Source organism: Talpa europaea, assembly GCF_964194135.1.
Source record: "Talpa europaea genome assembly, chromosome: 14".
Lineage (NCBI taxonomy): Eukaryota > Metazoa > Chordata > Mammalia > Eulipotyphla > Talpidae > Talpa > Talpa europaea.
This window is the reverse complement of record NC_140082.1, coordinates 19,308,107-19,332,052: the sequence shown is the minus strand read 5'-3', so window position 1 is coordinate 19,332,052 and position 23,946 is coordinate 19,308,107. Positions and strand designations below refer to the sequence as shown.

General features: G+C 37.7%; 1 protein-coding gene across 1 annotated transcript in view; it reads right to left on the bottom strand.

The window, feature by feature from the left end:
* The window catches only part of LOC311183681 (ankyrin repeat domain-containing protein 26-like), a gene marked incomplete at its 3' end in the record, with an annotated part of 69,195 nt that overhangs the window by 1,899 nt on the left and 43,350 nt on the right, over positions 1-23,946 (bottom strand). The window contains exons 12-21 of the mRNA XM_084253226.1: positions 23,156-23,189; positions 22,731-22,872; positions 19,848-20,061; positions 17,585-17,768; positions 12,651-13,607; positions 11,175-11,290; positions 9,430-9,606; positions 5,625-5,718; positions 2,540-2,754; positions 824-1,055 (exon numbers count right to left, since the gene is read on the bottom strand). Of these exons, the coding sequence (XP_084109352.1) occupies positions 824-1,055; positions 2,540-2,754; positions 5,625-5,718; positions 9,430-9,606; positions 11,175-11,290; positions 12,651-13,607; positions 17,585-17,768; positions 19,848-20,061; positions 22,731-22,872; positions 23,156-23,189 (2,365 nt within the window). The remainder of the gene's footprint in view (positions 1-823; positions 1,056-2,539; positions 2,755-5,624; positions 5,719-9,429; positions 9,607-11,174; positions 11,291-12,650; positions 13,608-17,584; positions 17,769-19,847; positions 20,062-22,730; positions 22,873-23,155; positions 23,190-23,946) is intronic.

The following is a 23,946-nucleotide window of genomic DNA, read 5'->3' as shown; positions in this document are numbered from 1 at the left end:
CTTTCCTGCCTTGACTGCTGCTCCCCTCAGCAGTGTTTTTCAGTCAATCTGCCAGTTCTGTTCCCCACTCTGTCTCTGGTGGATCCTCCCACCCCCCCCATGCCTCTGGCCTGTATCCCAGTTATTTATTACATAAATAAATAAATCTTTTTTAAAAATTCCAATATTTGCTTGATTTTGAATATTTGGAAAATGCCCTGTAACTGTTCAGAAAGAGGACCATATTTTATAGAAATTGAGATAAAAATGTTAAAGGTAAAATAGCAATTAAGGATATACGCTCACATAAAAAAGACAAAAACTTTAAAACCAGAAAATCAATTTTTTGTCATTAATTTATACGTTTATTTAATTCATAAAAAGTATCAACCTTCGATTACTTGAAATAATAAACATCCACATGTAATTAAGTGTTTGGATATGTAAGGGTAGAAAAAAGGGCGGGGAGGCCAGTTTACAGGGAAACTTAAATATTGTGAGCCACTATCACACTGAAATCAATTAGAAAGTAAAGCCAAAAGCATCTTGCAGTATATACTTTGGTTATCAGGCAATAATATTTCATTTCTAACATGTAGAATATCAAGAACTTTTAAATGTGTTGGTTTCGTTACATTTATTCAGTAACATTAACAAAGGTTTACCTCTTGAAAATGAGTGAGCCTGGGACCTACAACTATAAAATTTGTACTTTCTTAGCAGTAATAATTGACTTAAATTTAGTTAATATAAGTCCATGGAATAATTCAGAATTGCTCAAAATTACAAACAAGTCTTGTACCAGAAATTTAAAACCCAAGGATAAAGAGGGAACGTAACTAACCTTGTGGTAGTAAATGTCTTTGTTGTCACTTGAGGGCCCTGCATTGGAGGTTGGAGAGGTTGTTGAATTTTGCCTTGCAGTAAGATATCTATAGGGCACTAAATGATTTTTTGGCTCTGCAACATAAGGTAGCCCCGGAACTGGCATGGTAGCAAAAGTGCTGAGTAAACATCTGTTATGCATTTTCTCCATATGACGTTTGCTGCTGACCTCTGTTAGCCTTTCATTCGTTCTGTGAAGATTACAAAACCCAAGTGCTTAATATTTCATTTTTCTCTAAATGACTTGCTTAAATATATGTATATATTGCCGTAACATTAAGTAGAATTTCCTTTTGAAGAGTTTTAACACTCAATACATGTTGGAACTTCCCTACTGTCTGCAATTGGAGGTTTAAACTGTTTAAAGAAGTGTGTTTCTGGGCAGAGTCCTAACTAACAAGGAATTCAAAGCAGTGGGGGCTGTCAGTGATGCAGGTGCCCTCCAGGATAACACTCAGTGCCCTCTAGAATGGTGCTACCTACAGGATCCTTGAGGCAGCTATGAACACAGTTCAACATCCAGCTAAGATATCAAAGGAATAACATGTCCCTCAAGGGCATTTTCAGGAGTTTGCCTTTACCACCCTGCACATTTCACTTGTACCCCTGAGAAAGGAAGCATTGGCACCAGGGAATAGCTGGGAGGAAGCACCTCTGAGAGAGAACAAGAGGGTCCCCTAGTGGTGATCAAGAGGAACTAAACAGCTCTGGAGGCAGTAAAGTTCTGTTACCAAGGCATTGGTGCTGAGGGTACCCCTGTTGGTCTTCCACACACCCCTCAGCAGATCACAGGATTATTTGTAGTCACTTTCTGAATTATACTACCCTTCACCTCCAGGAGGATCTTTCCCTATTTCATTGTGTGCCTTTCTGTAGAGCAGAAAAACAAACTGTGAAGGACAGTTTGTCTCACAGCTCCCTGTAGTGATAATATAAAGATCATATAAAAAAAAAACCCTTCATTTACCAATGCCTAATAGGCTGAGAGTAGTAGTAATACACAGCCTTTCGAGTTTAAGCTATAATCTTAAAAAAAAAAGAATTCGTCAATATTTCTATTTTGTGGCATTCTTACAAGCAATTTATAATAATATTTCTGTCTAAATTTATAATGCTTCCAAATCTTTGGCTTGAAGACAGTAAATCAAGTTAACTGCATGAAATTATTAAGGGGAAAAGCTAAATGAAGTAAAACCAAAAAGAGAGATGCAGACATCCTGGAGTAACATTTTAAAGGTAAGTTCATTGATTAACATTATTTTTCAAAATTACATTATCTAGGGCCTCCCTGGTGGCGCAAGGGGTTAAGGTGCAACTATGAAGCTATCTGCGGCCACTGCGGCAGGAATTCCATCCCTAGCCTGGGACCTACTCACATGGCGCAACAGACCTCTCCTGACTCACCCGCTGCTCCCCTCAGCAGTGTACTTCGGTCCATCTGCCTGTTCTGTTCCCCCACTCTGTCTCTGGTGAATCCTCGCACCTCCACACCTCTGGCCTGTACCCCAGTTCTTGTATGCATATATAAATAAATCTTTAAAAAAATTACATTAACTAGTTAGCTTTCCCTTGCTACTAATCACATGAACTCAGGGCCTATAAAAAATTATGCTCTGGAGGCAAATTAATGAGCTAAATTTATTTTCTGTGATCCCTATTTATTTTTTTAACTTACCTGCTTAACTTATTTTCCAAAGATTCTTTAGCTTTTACTTCTTCTAGGTAGAGTTGCTTGTATTTTTCCAATTCTATTCTGTTAGAATCTTTTTCAGTTTTCAAGTTGAAGAGTTCAGTTTCCAGAACTTTACAACTGAGTTCCATTTGATTTCTCACTGAAGTATTATGACTGTCTATTAATTGTTCTAAGTGCTTTTGAGATGTTGCTTGCGTCTAAAGCAAATGAAAAGAATACATTTTTAAATGATTTTCATCTGAATCACAATATTTATTTCCTTTAGTTCTGAATCAGTGATTCAGAGAACAATTTCAAGTGTGAAAAAGCTCATTCAAAATATTTATCATCAGTGTCAACTGAACTAAATGTGAACTGTAACAATGAAGCTAAATTACTTTTATCTGATAATCCAAAGAACAGTAGAATCAATTTTAAAACTGAACAAACATAATTCAAGAATAGTCTAAGAGCATGTTATAATTTTTCTTTTTTTCTTTTTCTTTTTTTAAAAGATTTATTTATTTATGCATGCAAGAACTGGGGTACAGGCCAGACGTGTGGAGGTGAAAGGATTCACCAAAGACAGAGTGGACCAAAGTACACTGCTAAGGGGAGTAGTGGGCAAGTCAGGAGAGGTCTGCTGTGCCATGTGGGTAGCTCCCTGACCAGGGATCGAACTCGTGCTAAAGTGGCTGCGAATAGCTTCATAGGTTGCGTCTTAACCCCTTGCGCCACCAGGGAGGCCCGCATGTTATAATTTTTAAATCATGATTCTTTTCTTCCTAAGCATAGTCTTCTTTTATAACAACTGATGAAATATTTAAAGGGAGAAACACATGCACCTTTCCTCCAGAAATTTCCAAACCAAATTGTTGTAAGGGAAGTAGAGGAAACACATACAGTGTGTTTACATATCCAAAATATATTTGGCAGTGAAATTAATCACATATTGAAGTTCAACAAACTAACCTGTAAAAGTATATTAACTTTTTTTACTTTTTCTTCTATATCCTGTACTGTTTGTTCAACTGCTTGCATATCCTTCTCAACTTGACAGCATTCTACCAAATTCGTTTCCATAGGATTTTCGAGGTTTATTATTACTTGTTTCAATTTCTTTTTCTTCTTTTCTGGTCTTTCACATTTATTTTGCATTGCTTTCACAGAGAACTCCTGTTGGCGAAATTGATTTTCTATAACTAGATGTGGCCAGGCTGAAGATGCTGTTTCTGGGTTTGCAGTAAGATCATCCATCTGCAGGAGTAAAATAATATAAGAATAGTCTAACTCAAAACCAGGATCAAATTGTAAAATAAATCTGGTTGCAATAAAATGTCATCTAGTCTAAGAATGTGAAACCTTGAATTACTCAGAAAATCCAGAAGAAAATTAAAACAACTAGGAGTCAGAAAAATATATTTTTGTCACCGTCTTTGCCATATAACACTTGCACTTGATTTTATACTCTTAGTTGTTTTCCATGATTGTTTCATATCTTTCATAAGTCACCTCTTAGTAGAAAGTCTTTTACCCTTTCCACATCTTAACCCCTCATTTTTAAGATTTAATTGCCTCCCAAAATAGGACTTTGAAAATATGAATAGTGAGTCTTGAATTATGGATTCTAATGCCATAAACCTTTTTCTTATCTACAAATGGTTAATCTCATTGTTACTTTCCACAAAATAAGAAAACATACTAAATAATAAGAAAAGGCATTCTGAAATTTCATTGATAGTGAGTCAGGAAGAATAAATATTTTTCAGACGTAACGATTATTTGGTAAGAAAAAGTGAGCGGATGTGGTGTTTCTTGACAAGTCTATAAATTCTTTGACATTTTTCCATAAATTTCCTCCTCTTAAATATGTGCTGAACTTACTCACTGGTTTCTAAGTATATCAACTATGGCAGAGCTGCTCTGTGACCTCGGTTAGAAAATGTGAAGCAGCTTTCAATGACTTTCTCTTTTGAGGACGCTCACTCACCCTTATAACCCAGCCACCATGCTGTGAAGAAGCCCTGGCTACATGGTGAGTCTGTGTAGTGGTGTTTCAGCTGAGCTACCCCAGCCAGTGTCCCATCCCAAATCCATGTGCATTAGCAAGCCTTCAGGTGAATCTGGGCCCCAGCTTCAAGTCCGCCAGCTGATACCCAAAGGAGAACACAAAAGCAGCCCTACTGACCTGTGCCTGAAATGCACATTTATCAACAAAATACAGACAAACACAAAATAAATTCTGGTTTGAGTCACTGGGTTTTGAAGTTGCTTATTACGTAGCAATAAGTGACTGTCACAGTTACTGATATTAAAAATGGGGTGCTCGGGGCCTCCCTGGTGGTGCAAGGGTTAAGATGCAGGGTATGAAGCTGTTCACGGCCACTGCCATGCAGGTTCAATCCCTGGCTGGCCAGGAGCTGCCCACATGGCGCAGCAGACCTCTCCTGTCTCGCCCGCTGCTCCCTTCAGCAATGTATCTCAGTCAGTCTGCCTGTTCTGTTTCCCGCTCTGTCTCTGGTGAATCCTCTCACTCCCCCCCACGCCTCTGGCCTGTACCCCAGTTCTTGTATGTATAAATAAATCGTTTAAAAAATGGGGTGCTCACCAAGAATATACAGTGGGGAAAGAAGAATCTCTTTAAAGATGTAAGGAAAATTGGCCAGCCACATGTAAAATAAAGATGTTACAACTCATAAGCCCCCTGACACAGGTCTTGGTGGTGACTTGGCAACAAAAGCAAGAATTAATAAGTAGGTGCACAGCTAACTAAGATGTTCCTGCAAGTCAAAAGAATCATCAACAGAATGAAAAGATAACCTAATGAGAGAGAAAATTTTGCAAATCATATTTGAAAAAGGGTGAAAACCCATATTAAAATTCACACAATAGCAAAAAAGCAATCTGGTTAAAAAATGGGCAGCAGATCTGAATAGGTATTTTTCCAAAGGGGGATAAGGGGAATCAATGTCACTAATCTTCAGGGAAATGCATGATTTCTCCACTGCTGGAGAAACAGAACCTTATATAGAACTACTGGAGAAATAAAAGTCCTCTTCAGTGTGTCAGAATGAAGAGACAGACTTACCATACTGGCACTTTGCAGATTTTTCTGAAGCTGCTCAATTTTGCATCCTTGTTTTTTGACTGTACTTTTTAGCTTGGCATTTTCTATTTCAATCCTAAAAAGTATAAATATTTTCACACACCGATTAAAGAAAATCACATAATTTCTCAACACTTGAAGTAACAAGTACATAAATTCTTAAAAATTTGCAAAGCTGGACCTCCCTGGTGGCGCAGGGGATTAAGACACAACCTATGAAGTTGTCCGCAGCCACTGCAGTACGAGTTCGGCCCCCCGGCTGGCCAGGGAGCTACCCACAAGGCATAGCAGACCTCTCCTGACTCGCCCACTGCTCCCCTCAGCAATGTACTTCAGGTGATCTGCCTGTTCTGTTCCCCACTCTGTCTCTGGTGAGTCCTCTCACCCCCACATCTCTGGCCTGTACACCAGCTCTTATATGCATAAATAAATAAATCTTTAAAAAAATTTGCAAAGCCATTTTTCTATCTTTGTTGTAGATAATGTGCACATTTGGATATAATATGCCAAATTCACGCACATCAGAAGAATGCAAGGTTGCATGAACATTTTACCAGCTTGACACTGATGTCGACAACATTGTAACACAATATCATACTACACTGCTGTTGGGCCACCATTCCAGGTGGGCAAAGTCATTGAGGACTCAGGCATACGAAAAGAGAATTTTGGAGCCTTTGATATATTTGACAGGCCTTTAATGCTCAATCAGGGGACCAGACTCACAGGCAGACCAGCAGGCAGGGAGGCAGCAACTGAGCCCCAGCCCCTACGTTCTCCCAATTTATCCCTTGTTTCTCAGCCCAGGTGTATATATAGATAGATAGATAGATAGATAGATAGATAGATAGATAGATAGATAGATAGATAGATATAGATATATAGATATATAGATATATAAATATATAAATATATACACACCTGCAATGATAGGTGCATGTGCCTGTATATATAGATATATAGATATATATACACCTGCAATGATAGGTGCATGTGCCTGTGCTCACTCTCCCTAGCGCCCTCCCGCAACAAAACGTTATCACATGTGGGTGATGAAACCTGGGAGGAAAGCAAGGCCACAGGTGCAGCCATAGAGGCTAGCAGTGAGAAGTGAAAAAAAAAAAGTCATTTTCCTTACAACTGCTTATCTGCCTATAAATACTTATGTTTTTACTGTGTGGCTTTAAATTGTACTTTTGTATGTGATCTTGCATCTTCTCAGCACATCTTACGGATGCTGCATGTTGATCCTGTGCTTTTTGCAACTAAAGTAAAGAGGGGGAAAAAAAAATACTTTTACCACCAATCACCTAGTACAAATCCACCACCACTCATTTTTGCAACTAGAACTCTATTGGAACACAGCCAGACTGTCATCTGCAAATTGTCTCTGACCACTTTCCTGCCCTAACAGCAGAGCTAAGTTGTTACAACAGAGACTTTATGACCCACAAAGAGTAAATATTCACTCTCTGTTTCTGCGCAAATGTACCGACCTCTCCAATGGTATTCATGTTTGTAGACTATATTTTATCACATAAATATACACAGTCATCAATTGGTCTGATGGAGAAAGATAAGAAAATGTCTTATGGTAAACATTTATATTTTTGTGTCCCAAGCCCCCCATCAACGTTGATTTTAAACATCCACAAATGTAAATGAGCACAGGCACTCCAGTGAGTATAAAAGTAACGTGCTGCTTTCAGCAACAACCTCATGTTTCATGGGAAAGACTTAGAGACAATTTCTACATAGGAGACAAAGGCCTGGGGCTGTACCCGTTCCACCAGCTGCTAGGGTGTGACCTTCGATAAAGCACTTAACGTTTCTGTCTCACTCTCTTCCTGTGTAAAATGGAGATGAGAATAAGATCTATCTTACCAGGATTAGAAAGATGAAATCAGCAAATATACGTAAAGTACTGAGAGAAGTAACTGGCAAGTGCTAAGATCTAATTATTTGTCATTAGCATTATTATTGTTGACTTATTTTATGTTCTAATGAAAGTTGATACCTTAGACAGATGGCAGGCCAATGGAAGTGGTCTCCTAAACTAATGATACTGAAATCATTCTTCACACATCAGAAGTAGGGGCAAATGAGGGAGCCTGAGGCCCAGAATATATTCTTGGTACTTGAAAAGCTTCCACCAATTCTACTAGCCAATAGCACTGTTTTCCGCTTATATCTTTTACAACTTACTTCTCTGTACTACTGAGCAGGCAGCACTCATGGGCTACAAAGCAAACAGTGCCTGTACTGAGCAGTAAATAACTATAGGGTAAATGGAAAATTATTTTCTGTCCTCCCACCATTAGCATCTATGATCGACACCTATGGTCTTACACGCGTGCCTGGTGGTGACACCTGGAATGTGCTGTGGGCGTGCGTGAGTGGGCAGGGCTGAGCCAAGAGACTGCACATATAAGGGCAGCAGCAGAGGATGGGAGGCAGCAGAGGACCGTGCAGTGGAGTGCAGGCCTGCAGCCTCCAGGCCCCTAAGTCCTCCTGCCTACCCTACACCGGGTTGCCTCACCACAAATGGTGTGGAAAGATCATTCAAAGCCTGAAAAAGCCACCAAGAGCTCGAGGACTCTCCTTTACCCATCTGTCCAGATCATAGAAAACCTGCTCCGTGCCTTGCTGGCACTACAATAACTTGCAGACCATCAGAGGCTGTGTAAAATCACTGATATGGAAATACTAGATTCTATTGTTAAATCAAAGTTCCAAATCAATTAATTCCCAACTTTTACACTGGGCTGCTTTAGCAAGTACTCTGAAGATTAGATTAAGGTTAAATGATAGGCATTTCAGTTTTACAAAGCTTTATAGTTGGTCAAAAGCTACAGATCTGTGAATCCCAGGTCTGCATCGTGAAGGAAGGCAAATTTAGATTTGTTTTTCATTGTGAGGGGAAAAATTGAGTATCTGAACAATTCTCTATTGCTAAAGTGCTTTTAATTTTTTATTTAATTGCTTGAAATATATTTTGAATAAAAGCTTTATTAAATCAGTGTCTCCAAGGAGAAATCATTGATATGGTATAATGTAATTAACTTTATCTTAACAGCTAAAGTATTTTGAATTTACGCAATGAGATATGCCACACCTATCAAATTTTATGCTACTTTAGTAATTTATACATGTGAAAGATAAGCTATCTCTTATGAAAAACAAGAGCAATGCAAAATTAAGGGCTAAATTTTTCTGTACAGACCAGATGCCAAGTTCTTAAGAGAATAAGGTCCATGAGAGAACAGTCAGAAAGAGCCTGACAGAGCAGAGACTGTGAGACAGGTCTGAATGAGTGCAGGATTAAGAAAGAGAAATAGAAACCGAAAAGATGGAAAGGATAGCATGAAAGACCTAGAGATGGTGACTTCAACCCAATGCACTCAGAGGATACAATCCAACGGCAGAGAAATAAAAACTGTGTCTATGCAACAATTTACTAATTAATACCTGCCCCCCCCCAATTAAACAGAAATGAATTTTAAGCATCCATTGTTCTCCCTTCTCCCTCATTTCTCCTACCCCTTGTGATTTATTCTCCAATTGCATTCCCAGGAGCCTTCAGAACTAATTGTTACATCTCTAACAAAATAATTTGTGCCCCTCTGAAGCTGCTAACATCAAAGGCAAGCATCTGCTGGTCTTCACCAGCTGTTAAAGCCAAAATAACACTCTGCTGTAGAAGATAAACACCCTAAGGTGGCTGCCTATACTGCCTGGTGCCTCTGCGGACTTGGGGATTCAAACACCCTTCCCTAACATTCCGCACCTCCTCACATTCTTTCCTCCAGTCCTGATCACGGCACTCCCATCATCCAAGGAGCTGGCTTCTTTCAGGATATGAGCAATGTCAGCAACCTTGGTGACCACCTCAATAAACTCCTTTGTGAAAGGAAGTTCTCGTGGTTCCAATTTTGGCTTTCTGGGTGGTGAGTGGAAGATCCAGCTTGGTGGTTTACAATAGCAGCATTATTAATAGCCAAAAGTTAGATAATACCCAAAGGTCCATGAACTAACGAGCTAATGAGTGGGTAAGTGGCTTAGCATACAAATGAATACTGTTTGACGAAACAAAGCAAGTACTGCTAGGTGCTACAACATGGATGAACTCTGAAAATACGTTATGTGAATGAAGCTACTCACAAAGGTCCACATATTATATGATTCATTATATGAAACCTCTGGGTATATGTAATGGCAGGACTGGCCACAGTGCAGGTTTTCTGATCCCATGCAGACCGGGTAAAGGAGGAGTCAGAGTCCTCAGTGGTTTTTTGCAGGTCTTTTATTGGGGTTCACCAGGCATATGGCAGGCAGGGGTGCTGCGGGGCCAGGAGGCTGGCAGGCCTCCCAGCCCCCAGCAAATCCTCATGCTATCTGGGCTCTCTGGCCTTCTCTACTTCTGCTGCTGCTTCTGCTGCTGCTTCTCGGCTTCTCTCTCGGCTTCTCTTTCGGCTTCTGCTGCTGCTGGCGTCCCCGTGATGCCGCCCTTAAAAGCACAGTCTTAGCGCAGGTGTACCCACTTCAGGTGCCCGCCATCAGGCATGCATTCAGGATCACAGGGTTCCCTCATCCATCCTGATGACAGGAGGGCAGAAAAGCCTGATATCCTTCCTTACCCTACAGTATATTATCTACAGATCCAGAAAGGAGACTGGTGGTTACCTAGAGCTGGGGGAAGGGGTAGGCTGAGTATAACAGCTGAGGGGTAAAGTGTTTCTTTCTGGGTTGATGAAAATGTTCTAAAATTAATGCAGTGACACTTTCACTACTGTGAATAAAAGACACTGGATTGTACATTTTAAATGAGTAAATTGTATGACATGTGAATTATATCTCAAAGTTTCCTTTTAAATCCAACAGAGGATCTAGATAATTTTTGTAATTATCTATCTTAGGAGTCCATAGTATACATGATCTGAACATTTCTGTGCTTTTACAATATATCATTTCAATAAAATGAAAATGAAGGAGATGCCTATTTCGAATTGGTTTGTAGAATAAGCATTTTGCACAGATTATTCTGAAATCCATGCAATAAATATGCACAGATTATATAAATATCCATTCACAAAAATAAAGAGGAGGAGGAAAATAGACAATTTTCTGGAACATTCTGTTAAGCATCTACCCTCTCTTCTTATCTGACTTGTCTCATCATAGTAATAGGAATATAACTATTACATAAATAATAGTTACAGTTATATAACTATTATAAATATTTTTAGTAGAAAACATCTTTCAACTTCTGCGAGGTATTATGCATAAACCTTAACTTTTGTAAGGTTAAGTATTTTAAAATTGAATAATAAAAATGGCAGAATTAAAATCAGACTTTAAGAAAATGTATGTTAACAAGGTAATAAAATTGTAATAAATTAAAAAAATACAAAAAAAATCCTGTGAAAATTAATATCCTACAACATTTCATATATAACCAGTTAAAGATTAACTGTTGATGTTTTAAAGTTAATACATACTTGACTTCTGATTTGACTTAATGTCTTTAAATACTGTATCTCCTCTTCTAAATTAATCTGATAACGTGAGGTTAGCTCCAGTGAAGCCTCTGACTTAGATTGCTTTTTCAGGGACTCAGCCAGTTCTTGTTGAAGTTGTTTCACAATCACCTATTAAGATCTTTGTTACTGATTTTATAAATCACTTTATTATTAAATTATGTTAACAATACGCAGTACTAACATATATACCTTGAAAAATACCAACTCACCTTCTTTTCCCTATACACATACCTGTTTACTGAATTCACTTTAAGACTCAGAAGATATTATCTTCCTGCCTATTAAGTTACTTAGAAAACACAGTCAGCCCCAACCCCTGCCCTCACCATTTCTCCCTGATCAACTCATAAAGCTTTACAAACCAATGAAGTCTCAAAAAGAGAAAGGCATGTAGGTGGGGCTAGTGGTGGTAATTTCCACAATGGGAAAGTTTTACCTCATTTTTATTAGAGGCTTACATTAATTTTAGAGTTCCTCACATACTCAATCCTCTGCCCAAATCCTTCCACTGATAGATTTCTATCAGAATAAAAGGAAATCAATCCAAAAGGGCCTTCAAGAGCCTAAGTAACTTGGTCTCCACCTCCTCCCTGACCTCAGGCCCACTCACTACCTGCGTGCCACTTACGAGTCTGCGCCACCACTCCCCTGGCCCACACTAGTCTGAAAATGGAGATCTGATGCCAGAGTGACCGGTCTCAGATACAGTTCTCTTAGTATTGGATGATCGTATGTCCAAACGATAATCACTGAGCCTTGAAATGAGAATTACTAACAATTTTTAAATAAAAATATTAAAGGTAATTTGTGGCTTGAGCAGATTAAATCAGTTTTGTTAAAACCACCTATGCCCCGAATTATGATTTCATGAACAGCAGATGGCTTTTAAGAGCTGCGCTGTCTTAATAATACATGATTTGAGATGAAAACATTTCCAGTTCGAATTCAAAATGACATGAGTAAAAACAAAACCCTGCCAACTAAATATGCAATATTAATAGCTACTGAGGGAAAAGTGCTATGAGATTCAGCCTCTACACCTCAGCTCATCTGGGAAAGCTGGAATTAACTGTCAAGGAAATCTACTTCATTGATTCTTCATTCCAAAACACTCACTTTAGGTAGGAGTATTTCCATCTCTGCATCTCATCAGGGTATTAAAATGTGGTGACAAAGATGAAATTTTAGCAGTGTAAGACTAAATGATTAATATCAGTCTATACCGATTAACAATTGATAACTTACCCTCTAAAAATTTCATAGGCGACACAATGTATTTACATGGCATAAAGCGTCTAGTTTTTTCTTTTCCAGACACAAGGTATAATTTTAAGCTGATAGAGCAAATATATTTATATTCTATACATTTATCAATATTCAACTAGATTCAGTATTGAGCCATAATCAAGTATTACTTTGGATTTTCTTTTGGGATGTTTGAAAAATGCTTACCGTTCAGGATACTTACTTCTCTTCCTGCTTTCTCGTTTTCATACTGACACATTTGTTCTTTTAAATGGCTGCATTCATCCATTAACTCCTTCTCTCTTTCTTCCAGCATGTGTACTTGCTTTTCACTTTCATTTTGAAGTCTTTTCAAGATATCCTGAAACTGGTCTTGTATATTCACTAGCGACTTCTCTTTATTGTCTGTTTTGTCATGAACTTCATCCAGTTGCTCTCGAAGCAGCATGTTTTCACTTTGCAGTTGAGATACTCTGTCCTCTAAGGATGCCTGCTTCCCAATGTAGTCATTCATTTTACCTTGTTCCTTTTCATACCTGTGCTCAATTTCCTTCTTTGCACACTGAGTTTGCCTGAGGTCTCTTTGCACATCTTCTAAAATCGAAGTCTTTTCTGTGAGAGCTTCTCTTGTGTGCTGGAGCTTGATTTCCAGACTGTTGAATTTACTTTCAGAGCTGGAAAGTTTTTGAGAGAGAATCTCATTGTTAACTTTTAGATTAGTCAAATCAAAATTCATTTTTTCTTGTAAATGAAGCCACTCCTCTCTTGCTCTCTGGAAAGTCAGCTCTAGGTCTCTCTTGGACGTCTGACTTTGCTCGTGATCGCACAGAGCACTAGCCAGTCTAGAATGGCATGATTCCACTTCTGTTTCCAGCCTTTCTTTGTTCTGCTTTTCATTCTCCAGTTTGGAGTTGAGTAATGCCACCTCAGCCTTCAGATCATGAAGTTGTTGGCTGTGCTCAAAAATTGTTTTTGCTAAAGTTTCCTTATTCTGTCGTATCGTCTTTTTAAGCTCACGATTCTTTTCTTTTATAATTTCAATGTCATCAAAATATTCCTTTTCCTTTTCCTGTTTCTGATTTTTTATTGTGTCTATCTCCTGTTTTAGCATGATAATTTCATCCCGTAATAGTTGGTTTTTATGGAGCAGATCTTTTTCTCTTACATCACTGCCAGAAACCTAAGGAAAATGTAGGAGATTTTTAGCTAGCTATCAATGAAATGATATAACATGATTACCTCTCAAGTTAAAATATAACTTATGTGTTTATGTAGCCTATTTGTTTATACAAAGTAAAGGCTGAAATGGAGGCTATCAACTAAAGAAAAAAAAAATCAGTTGGATCAGTTCCTCAAGCTTTCTACAACATTAATACTCCGAAGTTCAAAATCTAATTGAAGATAGAAGTCCATGAAAGTAAGCTAGAAACTGTGAGAGAATTTTTAAGATTCTCAGAACTGGAACAGGATTTATTTTATTTTTTAAAAGATTTTATTTATTTATGCATACAAGAGCTGGGGTATAGGTCAGAGATGCGGGGGGTGGGGGTGACAGGATTCACTAGAGACAGAGCGGGGAACAGAACAGGCAGACTGACTGAAATACACTGCTGAGGGGCACAGCAGGAGAGACAGGAGCGGTCTGCTGCGCCATGTGGGTTGCTCCCTGGCCAGCTGGGGATCGAACTCATGCTGCAGAGGCTGCAGATTGCTTCATAGAGTGGTGCTGAACCCCTTGCGCCACCAGGGAGGCCCCCAGGCTTTCTTTAAATTACCACCAATCCAGAAGGCATAAAAGCAGAATGTGCATATTTATAGATTGAATTTCCTAAAAGTCTTTTTTTCCTGAAATTCCCTAATATTCTACTTTTATAGAATGTTTATAGTCTATTACAAGACTTACATCCACAATCTGTTAAATCTAGGCATTGTACTAAGCCACAAACATCAATAAATTCAGTTATTACAATTCAAGAATGGAGAGGTTAAAAATTTAAGCAAACTGCATGGATTTTTCCTTGTCTTCTGCCTAATCCACTGGTGCTCTTGCACCAAACAACAGCAATTTCCATTCTGCAAGTATACAAATAAGAAGAATCTTCTATTTCAGAATACTAATGGCAACTAATATAAAATGTATAGAACTCTAAAAAGTATGCAATACTTGCAGCTTCAGTAACTTTTCTTTCTTCTTTGTAGTGTTTAAATAAGTAATAAATGTGAAATGGGGGAAATATACTGAAGTACTTTGCTAGGAATAAAATACTTATCAACAAATTATCACTAAGTATGCATTATGGCATATTATTGTTTTCTAAAGCTCCTTATATTGAAATAGGATACTACTTGCAGAAAATGCTCCTCTCAAAAGTGGCAGGTTATCATCCAAAATATGTCTCTGAACTGGCTACACTTCTTGGCATCAGTGGATGTGATCAACTAACCTCTATTAATCTATCAAACCTCTATGAATCACTGACCAAAAAAATCTGGAACACCTGTTGCTGGTAGCAAAAGTTTAGAGAATATAGGAAGTTCATGAATTCCTGTGGAAGTTTTAAGAAACTCTTTTGGAAGAGACCATTGTAAATCCACTATAGGACTATAGCTGACAAGTGGATTTGAATAAGCATATTATCACTTAATCCAATGGGCCGAAAACAATGCCACCACTCAAAAGAAAAAAAGAAATATATACATATGTATGTATGTATGCATGTGTGTGTGTGTGTGTGTGTGTGTGTGTATCCCTCTCCCTGGTCTCAATCAAGGGGTTCAAGCTCAGTGTCAGAATGCAGCTAGTCTGGTTCTATGAAGAGACTGTACCCAGACAAAAATTGCTGTTTGTAAAAAAGCAACCTTTGAACTGCTGCCTCCAAACAAATTAATAACTCAAAGAATGTCTATTCTGAGTTTTGTGACATTGTTAATACTTACAGTTAGCAGAAGATAAGGTTCTAAAGAGTATAGGGTAAATTTTAACAATCTTTGTTTGCTTCAATACATAGCTTTGATCAGATAGATACATTAAAGGTATTCTGCCTGCATTTTCTGTGTCTTTAAAAATCCCCAAAACGTTTCAAGTTAACCCCCCTTGCTAAATTGCTGCTTGGTTATTCTACCCTGCAACTTTATGCAAAAACAGGTAAAATGCATTGCAAATAAATTTAGTTTGCAAAAGTGTTTCACTCTACTATTGGATAGAATTGGATTCTAGATGGAGAGGAAATGATTGTAAACAAAAAGAACCAATTTTAAAATTTTTCTTGCAGGGATTTTTCTGGTATCATGTTTGCTGTTTTGCTTTGACTAAGGCCTCCACATTTCTTTTTCATTTTGGCTTGGACTGATGAATTATTTCCAGAAATGGAAACTTTGCCACACTGTACAATGCCTGGTGACCGCTGCTCTCTTCAACACACTGATGGCCCCAAAAGAACTGTGGTCTGAGGTGGCACCCCAGCACCCACACATTTGACTTTTATCACCATAGAAATGACAAAAATTGAAAGGAGAAAACTGTTGGGGGAACACTACGCCCTGAATGAATTCCACCCACTAATGTTTTATGGACTTGAAGGTCCGCCTCCAGGCCAAAGAGATTCCAGGCACCTATGATTACAACTCCCATCATGCTTTGGATCCACCATAATCCTTGACTTGTTGAAGGGGATTTCTGGTAACAAAGGGCGGAGCTAAGCAGCTATGCTTGATAAATAAGGGAGGACATGTAAGCTAGAGGGAACTTAATTTTTTCCTGCGTTCAGAGTGCACCCAGGGTCCCAGCTCAGGCAGTGTTACCAGTAGGATGCATTGACCAATTAATCTCTCTCTCTCCTCCCACTTTTATTAATATTTCTATGTGTGCCTGCCCTGAGATCTTATTATTCTGATTTTTTTTTTTTTAAGTGCACAGGTGAGGACTCACACTCAGGCCATCCCATTTCCCTTAGGGGTTCTCTGAAGCGAGAACACCAACTGTATAGTCTCACTGAAAAGCACAGAATTTGGGAAACTTCCCCAGAGGTGTTTGGAGGCTATTCACAGGCTGGGGTCCTCACTCTCGATTCTTCAATAAATTCACTAATATTTGCTTGCCTCAGTTTCTCTAGGTAGACGTTTTGAAACCCTCTGTATTTTCAATGGTATATAATGTTGGTTTTTAAAATATATACATATGCAAATACATGCACACTCATATTTGAAAATGACTAAAGAAAATATCTCAGATTTGTTTTCTTATGAGTCATTTCTGTTATGATTGGTCAGAATGTTATCTTGTAATATTCTGGCATTCTGTTCTGGAGAAAGTTGTCCTCTATTGACATTTTGTTCTTCTACACCTAAGAAACATGTTTCATTAGGATTTTGGTTGTCCATTAAAAATAAAGTAAAAAGCTTAAGAGTAAAATATTTTAAAAACTGTACAAAGGAAGTAGCTTTCTCAAGTACAAAAATCTTTGATCCTATAGAATAACTCAAATTTTAATTTAAATGACAGCTTAATTACATAACAAAACTGCAGGCAGACATTGTATTGTAAAATTAAATTTCCTTACATTTAAGTTATTCCATACACTCTCAAGTCCATTTATGTATTTTAAAATAAAAAATCAAAAAATAGCATTTAGGATAATGATTAAGTTCAACTTATCTTCATTCAGAAACCATATACGAAGCATCTATTCGATGTCATGAATTACAACAGGTTAACAATTTTAGTTACAAATGTCATATTTCATGTTCAGGATGAGATTTTTTTTTAATTTTTTTTTTAAGATTTATTTATTTATTTATACAAGCACTGGGTACAGTCAGAAGCACGGGAGGGTGAGAGAATTCACCAGAGCCAGAGCAGGGAGCAGAGCAGGCAGATAGACGAAGTACACTGCTGAGGGGAGCAGCGGGCGGCAGGAGAGGTCTGCGCGCCATGTGGGTCCCTCACCAAGTGGCCGGGGATCGAACCGGCATTGCAGAGGCTGCGGGCAGCTTCGCAACCCAGCACTCAACCGCTGCGCCACCGGGGAGGCCCCTGGGATGAGATTTTTTTTTATTTGCCTTAAACCTAAATAATACACATTAAATGAATAGGATATTATAAATAATAGTGATGAAATAATGTTAGAAACACAAATTTTCTAGCAAAGGTTAATTTACCTGCTCCAAGTTATTTTTTACAGTCCTTAATTCCATGTCTAGTGCTCGAAGCCTGAGTTCAAGCTGCTGTTTGGCTTCAACTTCTTTACTAAACTGCTCTTTCTTTTCTCTCAACTGCTCCTTAATTTTTTTATGTACTATATCAGCATGTTTTCTTTTCATCTCTTCTTGTTTCAAGGTTTCTCTGCAATTAAAAATGCTCAATTTAAAATACATTTTGTTAGAAAATTAAAAGTTCACCTTATGATCTGCTTCTAAATCTGTTGGATTATTATCTTGAAGTCATTTCAATGTTCTTGAATTTTTTACTTTTAGGTGACATATTTTTCCCCCACTACCATTTCATAATGTCCCTTTGATGCTTTCATTAATGCCCACTAGTTTTTATAGGTATTGTTAAATACCTATAAATCATCCACCATTTAATATATAAATAACCACCATTTGTCTTTGTCATTCTAACTTGCTTTGCTACACATTATTCCCTCAAATTCCCCCCATTTTGCTGTAAATGGCATTATTTTGTCTTTTCTTATGGCTGAATCCATACCATGTGTGGCTAGACCACTGCCTTTGAAGCTGATCATCTGTAGTGGACCCTTAAGTTGTTTCCATGTCTTAGCTATTGTAAATAATGCTGTATCTTGATTGATACTTTTAATTTCTCAGTTCAGTCTCTTCATATACATACTGAGAGGTGGTAATGAATAAACACTCTAATACTTAGTAAGTTTTAGTCAACAGTAACCCTGGTAAATGTGATAGGAAAGGAATTTGAAATTATTCAATAAAGAGTTGAAAATGACCTTTCCCCCCCAATAGTTATAATTATTTATAACTATATAATAGTTAATTATTTATAATTATTTATGACGATATCTTCCATTTGGACATATAATTTAGATACAATTGGAAAAGAGAAACTGTTGTTTATGAACAAGTTTATAAATTTGCTAGGAAAAAAATGTCAATATCACGAAATATCACAAATAAAGCTAAAATGATTTGCAATGTAAAATGGCATCTGCCCATGACTTTATACAACATAGCTCTTCAAATCACTGTAATCCAAGACTAAGTTAAGGATTATAACAGTTGCCCTACTATTTTAATGTGCCTTCTTTTGCAAATTACCTTGTTGATTATTCTGTGTTTTGCAAATCATTAAAAAATCACTTTTGGGGGCCTCCCCGGTGGTGCAGCGGTTGAGCGCTGGGCTGCGAAGATGCCCATAGCCTCTGCAGCACCGGTTCGATCCCCGGCCACTGGGTGGGGATCCCACATGGTGCGCAGACCTCTCCTACCGCCCGCTGCTCCCCTCAGCAGTGTACCTCATCAGTCTGCCTTTTCTGCTCCCTGCTCTGGGTCTGGTGAATTCTCTCACCCTCCCGTGCTTCTGACTGTACCCAGTGATTATATAAATAAATAAATAAATCTTTAAAAAAAATCACTTTTGGTAGGATAGGATCCACATTAATTAATTAAGCAGTAAAGACAGGCTAAAATATGCTTTCCACAGAGACATCTGAATTAATTTTATCTAAGTGGGAATGAGATGTTGAATAATCACTAAATACTTTCTACTTTACTTTTTATTCTGTGCATATGGTAAGAATAAAACTACATAAAATTAAAAATTCCCTTAAGCACAAAGGTCATTTCACATTCCTTTGGAAGGAATGTAAATTAATTTAAATTTCCTTGAGAACAATTTAGAATATGGGTCAAAGTCTTTCTAAAGTTCTTATATTTCAACCAAATAATACTATATTGAAGAATTTATTCAAAAAAAAATCAGTAATACAGACATGGGTTTATAGGTAAGATCATTCTAACAGTATCAATCATAATACACAAAAATTATAAACAACTTAAATTCAAGCTGTTAAATAGTAAGTTCCCATATGGTGGCCTTCCTCACATCCTTCGCGTGGAGGTGAGGTGTGGTGACATCCATCTGAGAAGGTGTGGGTCTTCACGTCTGATATATACAGTAGTGTAAACTAATGTTACCATAGTAAACTTATTAAAAAATCTGTGAATTATAAAAAAAAACTATGATGTAGATGAATGCACATTAATGTATTAGCAAAAGGGTTCACTGTTAAAAACTGCTATGTTATTTCCAAGTATTTCACACTCCATAATAAGACATTACCTCCCTGTACAGAGGGTAAATTAGCAATTAAGAAAGGTCTCCTACAGATCCGTAGCGTGTAAGTAAACAGTCCAAATATCTCTTTCAAAACAAGGTGTTCAATACCTCAGGTTGGAGCATTCTCGTTTCCATTCCATTTTTTGATGTTCTATCTGTGATTTTGTTTCTTTTGCTTTTGACAGCTCCTTCTGTAGGACACTAAACCTATTTTTCATTGCTTTAATATTTCCTGTCAGTAGCTCGCAGTGATTTTTTTTAAGTTCTATTAATCTTTCATATGAAAGAACTGCATCCTGGATTTTCCATAAGCTCACAGAATCTGCATGGGAAAGAAATCACAAGGAGAAATTAAATGTTAAGTTCTTTGTGTGTACAAAGCACTGTGCATTTTCATAGTCACTTTTACATAGATTGAACAAATATACCTTGAATACCTGCAATGTGAAGACATTACACTAAGCTCTGTAGATAAACCTATCAGAAAACTTGGCTCTTGTAGAGCTTAAAGGCTAGTAGAGGAGGAAGGCAAACGAAATGATGATTATCACTTTATGCAGCCACTACAGAAAACAGAATTCTATGATCACATAACAGAACTCGATGGGCCCAGGGAAAATATCCCTGATGAAGGGACTGTTACCCTGAGAATGGAAGGATGTGCAGGGGGGAGGAAGGGCATTCTAGACAGTCTGGAGCATGTGCCGAGTCCTATTGCCATCTACTTGTAGCCAAACAAAGTAACAGGGACTGATTTATCTCCTACCTGAAACAAAGACAAAACACATTAGAAAATGATTTTCAAGATAAAGAACATCAGACAACGAATGTCAATGATTCCTGAAGTCAGCCTAATGAAAGCACCAGCTCACGGCCTTGAGGGGATTTGAGGCCATGACACAGGAAGAAGGCACTGGGGTAAAGTCCACCAGATACCCCAGGTGAGCAGAGAAACTGAGAGTCAAGTGAGGCCAAGACAGGTAGAGGTCACAGGTCAGAACTCTGGAGAGCAGAGAGTCAAAGAGATAAAGAACCCTGGAGCCCTGCAGAGGGGCTTCCTGGGGGTTTTGGCAGAGAAATGTGGGGAGACCACCTGAGATCAGGGAGAAACCACAAAGAATTTGCAGAGAAACTCGCAAAGAGTAGAAGAAGCAGTGTCTGCTGCTCACACACCACCAGGAATAGTATCTACTCCCATTAGCCAGGCTGGAAAAGCTGTCAATTCCTAAGACCATGAACAGAGGAGTCAGAAGGGTCTTGCTTCAGTAGTGGGAATAATGAACCCAAGGCTGACACCATTCAGGAGTCACCAAACAAATGACTAAGTGCAAGAGCAGGGAGGATCAAACTGTTTACAAGTAACTTAATTAACTGTGTCCTAAAACAAAGCTCAAAAAAGATAAAGACATTGAATGCTGTTAAAAAGAAGAAAGAAAAAAACAAAGACTAAATATTGGAGTAAAAAAATATGTCAGAGGGCCTCCCCGGTGGCGCAGCGGTTGAGCGTTGGGTTGCGAAGCTGCCTGCAGCGTCTGCAGCGCCAGTTCAATCCCTGGCCACCAGGTGAGGGTCCCACATGGCACGCACACCTCTCCTGCCGCCCACTGCTCCCCTCAGCAGTGTACTTCGGTCCTTCTGCCTGCTCTGCTCCCCGCTCTGACTCTGGTGAATTCTCTCACCCTCCCGCTCTTCTGACTGTACCCAGTGCTTGTATAAATAAATAAATAAACCTTTAAAAAAAAATGTCAGAGATGAAAAACACACTGGTTGGAAATAAACACATATTAGACATCACAAATTTTAAAAGTGTGATATTGGTGTAAAGATGGCCATATAGATGAACGGAACAGAATAGAGTTCAGAAACAAACCCATCATGTCAGCTTATTCTAACAATAAGGCACACAGTCATGAAGTGGAAAATATATCGTCTTTTCAACAAGTGGATCTCCATGTGTAATAGAATGAATTTGGATCCATACCTCATATTATATGTGAAAAAGAACACAGGGTCATAAATTTATATGTAAGACCCAGAACTCTAAAGTTTTTTTAGTAAAAGCATAGCCTTTCATTTTAATCATAATTTTCAAAATGACAAAAGATTTAGACAGACAACTCAAAGATCTACAGATGGCAAAAAAGCACATGAAGAGGATCAACATTTTAGGTTATTGGGGAAATGTATATTAAAACCATAATGAAATATATACTATACAGCTATCATTTAACAACTAACAACACTGAGTGTTCGTGAAGCTATGGAAGAATTATAAGCTTCTGTTGGGAATGGAAAATTGTCCAACTACTTCAGAAAACAATTTGGCAGTTTCTTAAGGGAATATAAAGGGGCATGAGGAGAATTTGAGGGGTGATAGATCAGTTAACTATCTTAATTGTGGGGACGGTTTCATATGTGTACAAGTACATCAAAACTATCCAATTACATACTATAATAGATGTCTTTAAAGCTATTGAAAACAAACAGCCTTATTGTAGGAAAGGCAGGGGCTGAGACACAGATGGAAAGGAGGGAATGAAGTAATACAAAATGCAGATAGAAGGTGGTGCCCTTTAACCTCAGAACAATAAGAGGTAATTGCTGGGTTTTAAGGAAGGGGGTGACATATGAGACCTGAATCTTTTTAAATCAGTAGTAATCATGGTTACAGCATAGAACAAGGTTTCCAGAAGTGAAATGGCAGGGAAAACAGCTCTGAAGATATCTCAGTATATTTTAGAAGAGAAATAACAGTAACCTGACTTTGGGTGAAGGCCTAGGAGAGAGCAGAATCAACAAAAAGTACAGTGGGGATTCACAAAGCTCATCGGGAGGGAGTAACCAACAGTTCACATTTTATTTCAACATAAAACATATTTTTGAGATGAATAACATCGGGACAGATCTATGCCCCACAGCACAGTACTAGGCAGAGTATGCCTGTAACACTACAGAATAAATAAAGAGACAGTGTTTCCACAAAGGTCCTACCTTTGCAATTCGCACCATGTTGTTCAATTAGTAACATAAAATTCTTATAATTACAGGAGGGCAACTTGCAATCCTCTGAAGCTGTTTCAGATGACTGAATGAGGTCATCAAGGTCATCCACAGACTTAGTTTTCTGTTTGACCTACAAGTAAATAATGCTATTTCAAGGTGCCCCAAATCCTTATAAAATATTCTAAGTAGACAATAGTGTATAGTCATCTTTTTAGGAAAGTAAATGCATAGATACTTTTTAAAAGAACTGATTTTATCAAAAGGATATTTTTATCAAATCTACTGTTTCTAAATTACTTTTTCAAGCTAAACATCTCTACAACTACGTTAGACTTTCTAGCTTTTCACTCTAGCTTTTACAATGCATTTTTTAGTACTGAATGTAATTTATTATAATTTATTTTTTACTATACCTTATCCTTTCCATCAGATGCTTTGTCTGCACACCTAAAAAACAAACAGCAATCACAGGCAAAGAGTAAATACTTACATATAAAACTTGTTTTCTATATAAAATGTCTGCATTTGCAATTAATTTTCTAAAAGGAGAATTTAATTATAAAAGAGGAACATTAAAGAACAGAGAAAATATACTAATTATAGTAACAAAGTAAAATCAAGATGACAGTCAAAAGAGAAAGGAAAAACATTGTTCTTTGCATTCTTTGATAGGAAGATATTTGCATTTCTTTGATACTGTCATTTTAAATAAAGAGTTTGTATTGGCACAAAAGCGTATTTGGAAAGTATTACTTAAGTCTTTATGTGGAGAAAATCCCTTTTAATTACTTGTGACATTAGTTAGCATTTTGAGGGCTTACCATCCAACATCATTATTTTAAGCATTTACATGTCTGAAAGGCATTTTAATCCTCACTACAAATCTGGAGGTGGCATGATAAATTTGGTATATTACAAAGAAAAAAAGTAGGCACACAGAGGCTTAGTAAATTGCTGTGACTATGTATTTGCTGGTCCACAGCAGATTCAGAATTTAAACCCAGGAAATCTTAAATAAGGTAATAAATGTATCTATATTGTTGTTCCATTTCTAGCTATAATTATAAATTATACTTTCTGAATCTTACACACATTATTTTAATAAAGAGGCTTTATACCTAGGCAATATTGGAAGCCCACATATACTAATGATTCTTTTTTCTACAGAAATTCATCAACAGGTACACATTCATCCACTCAACTG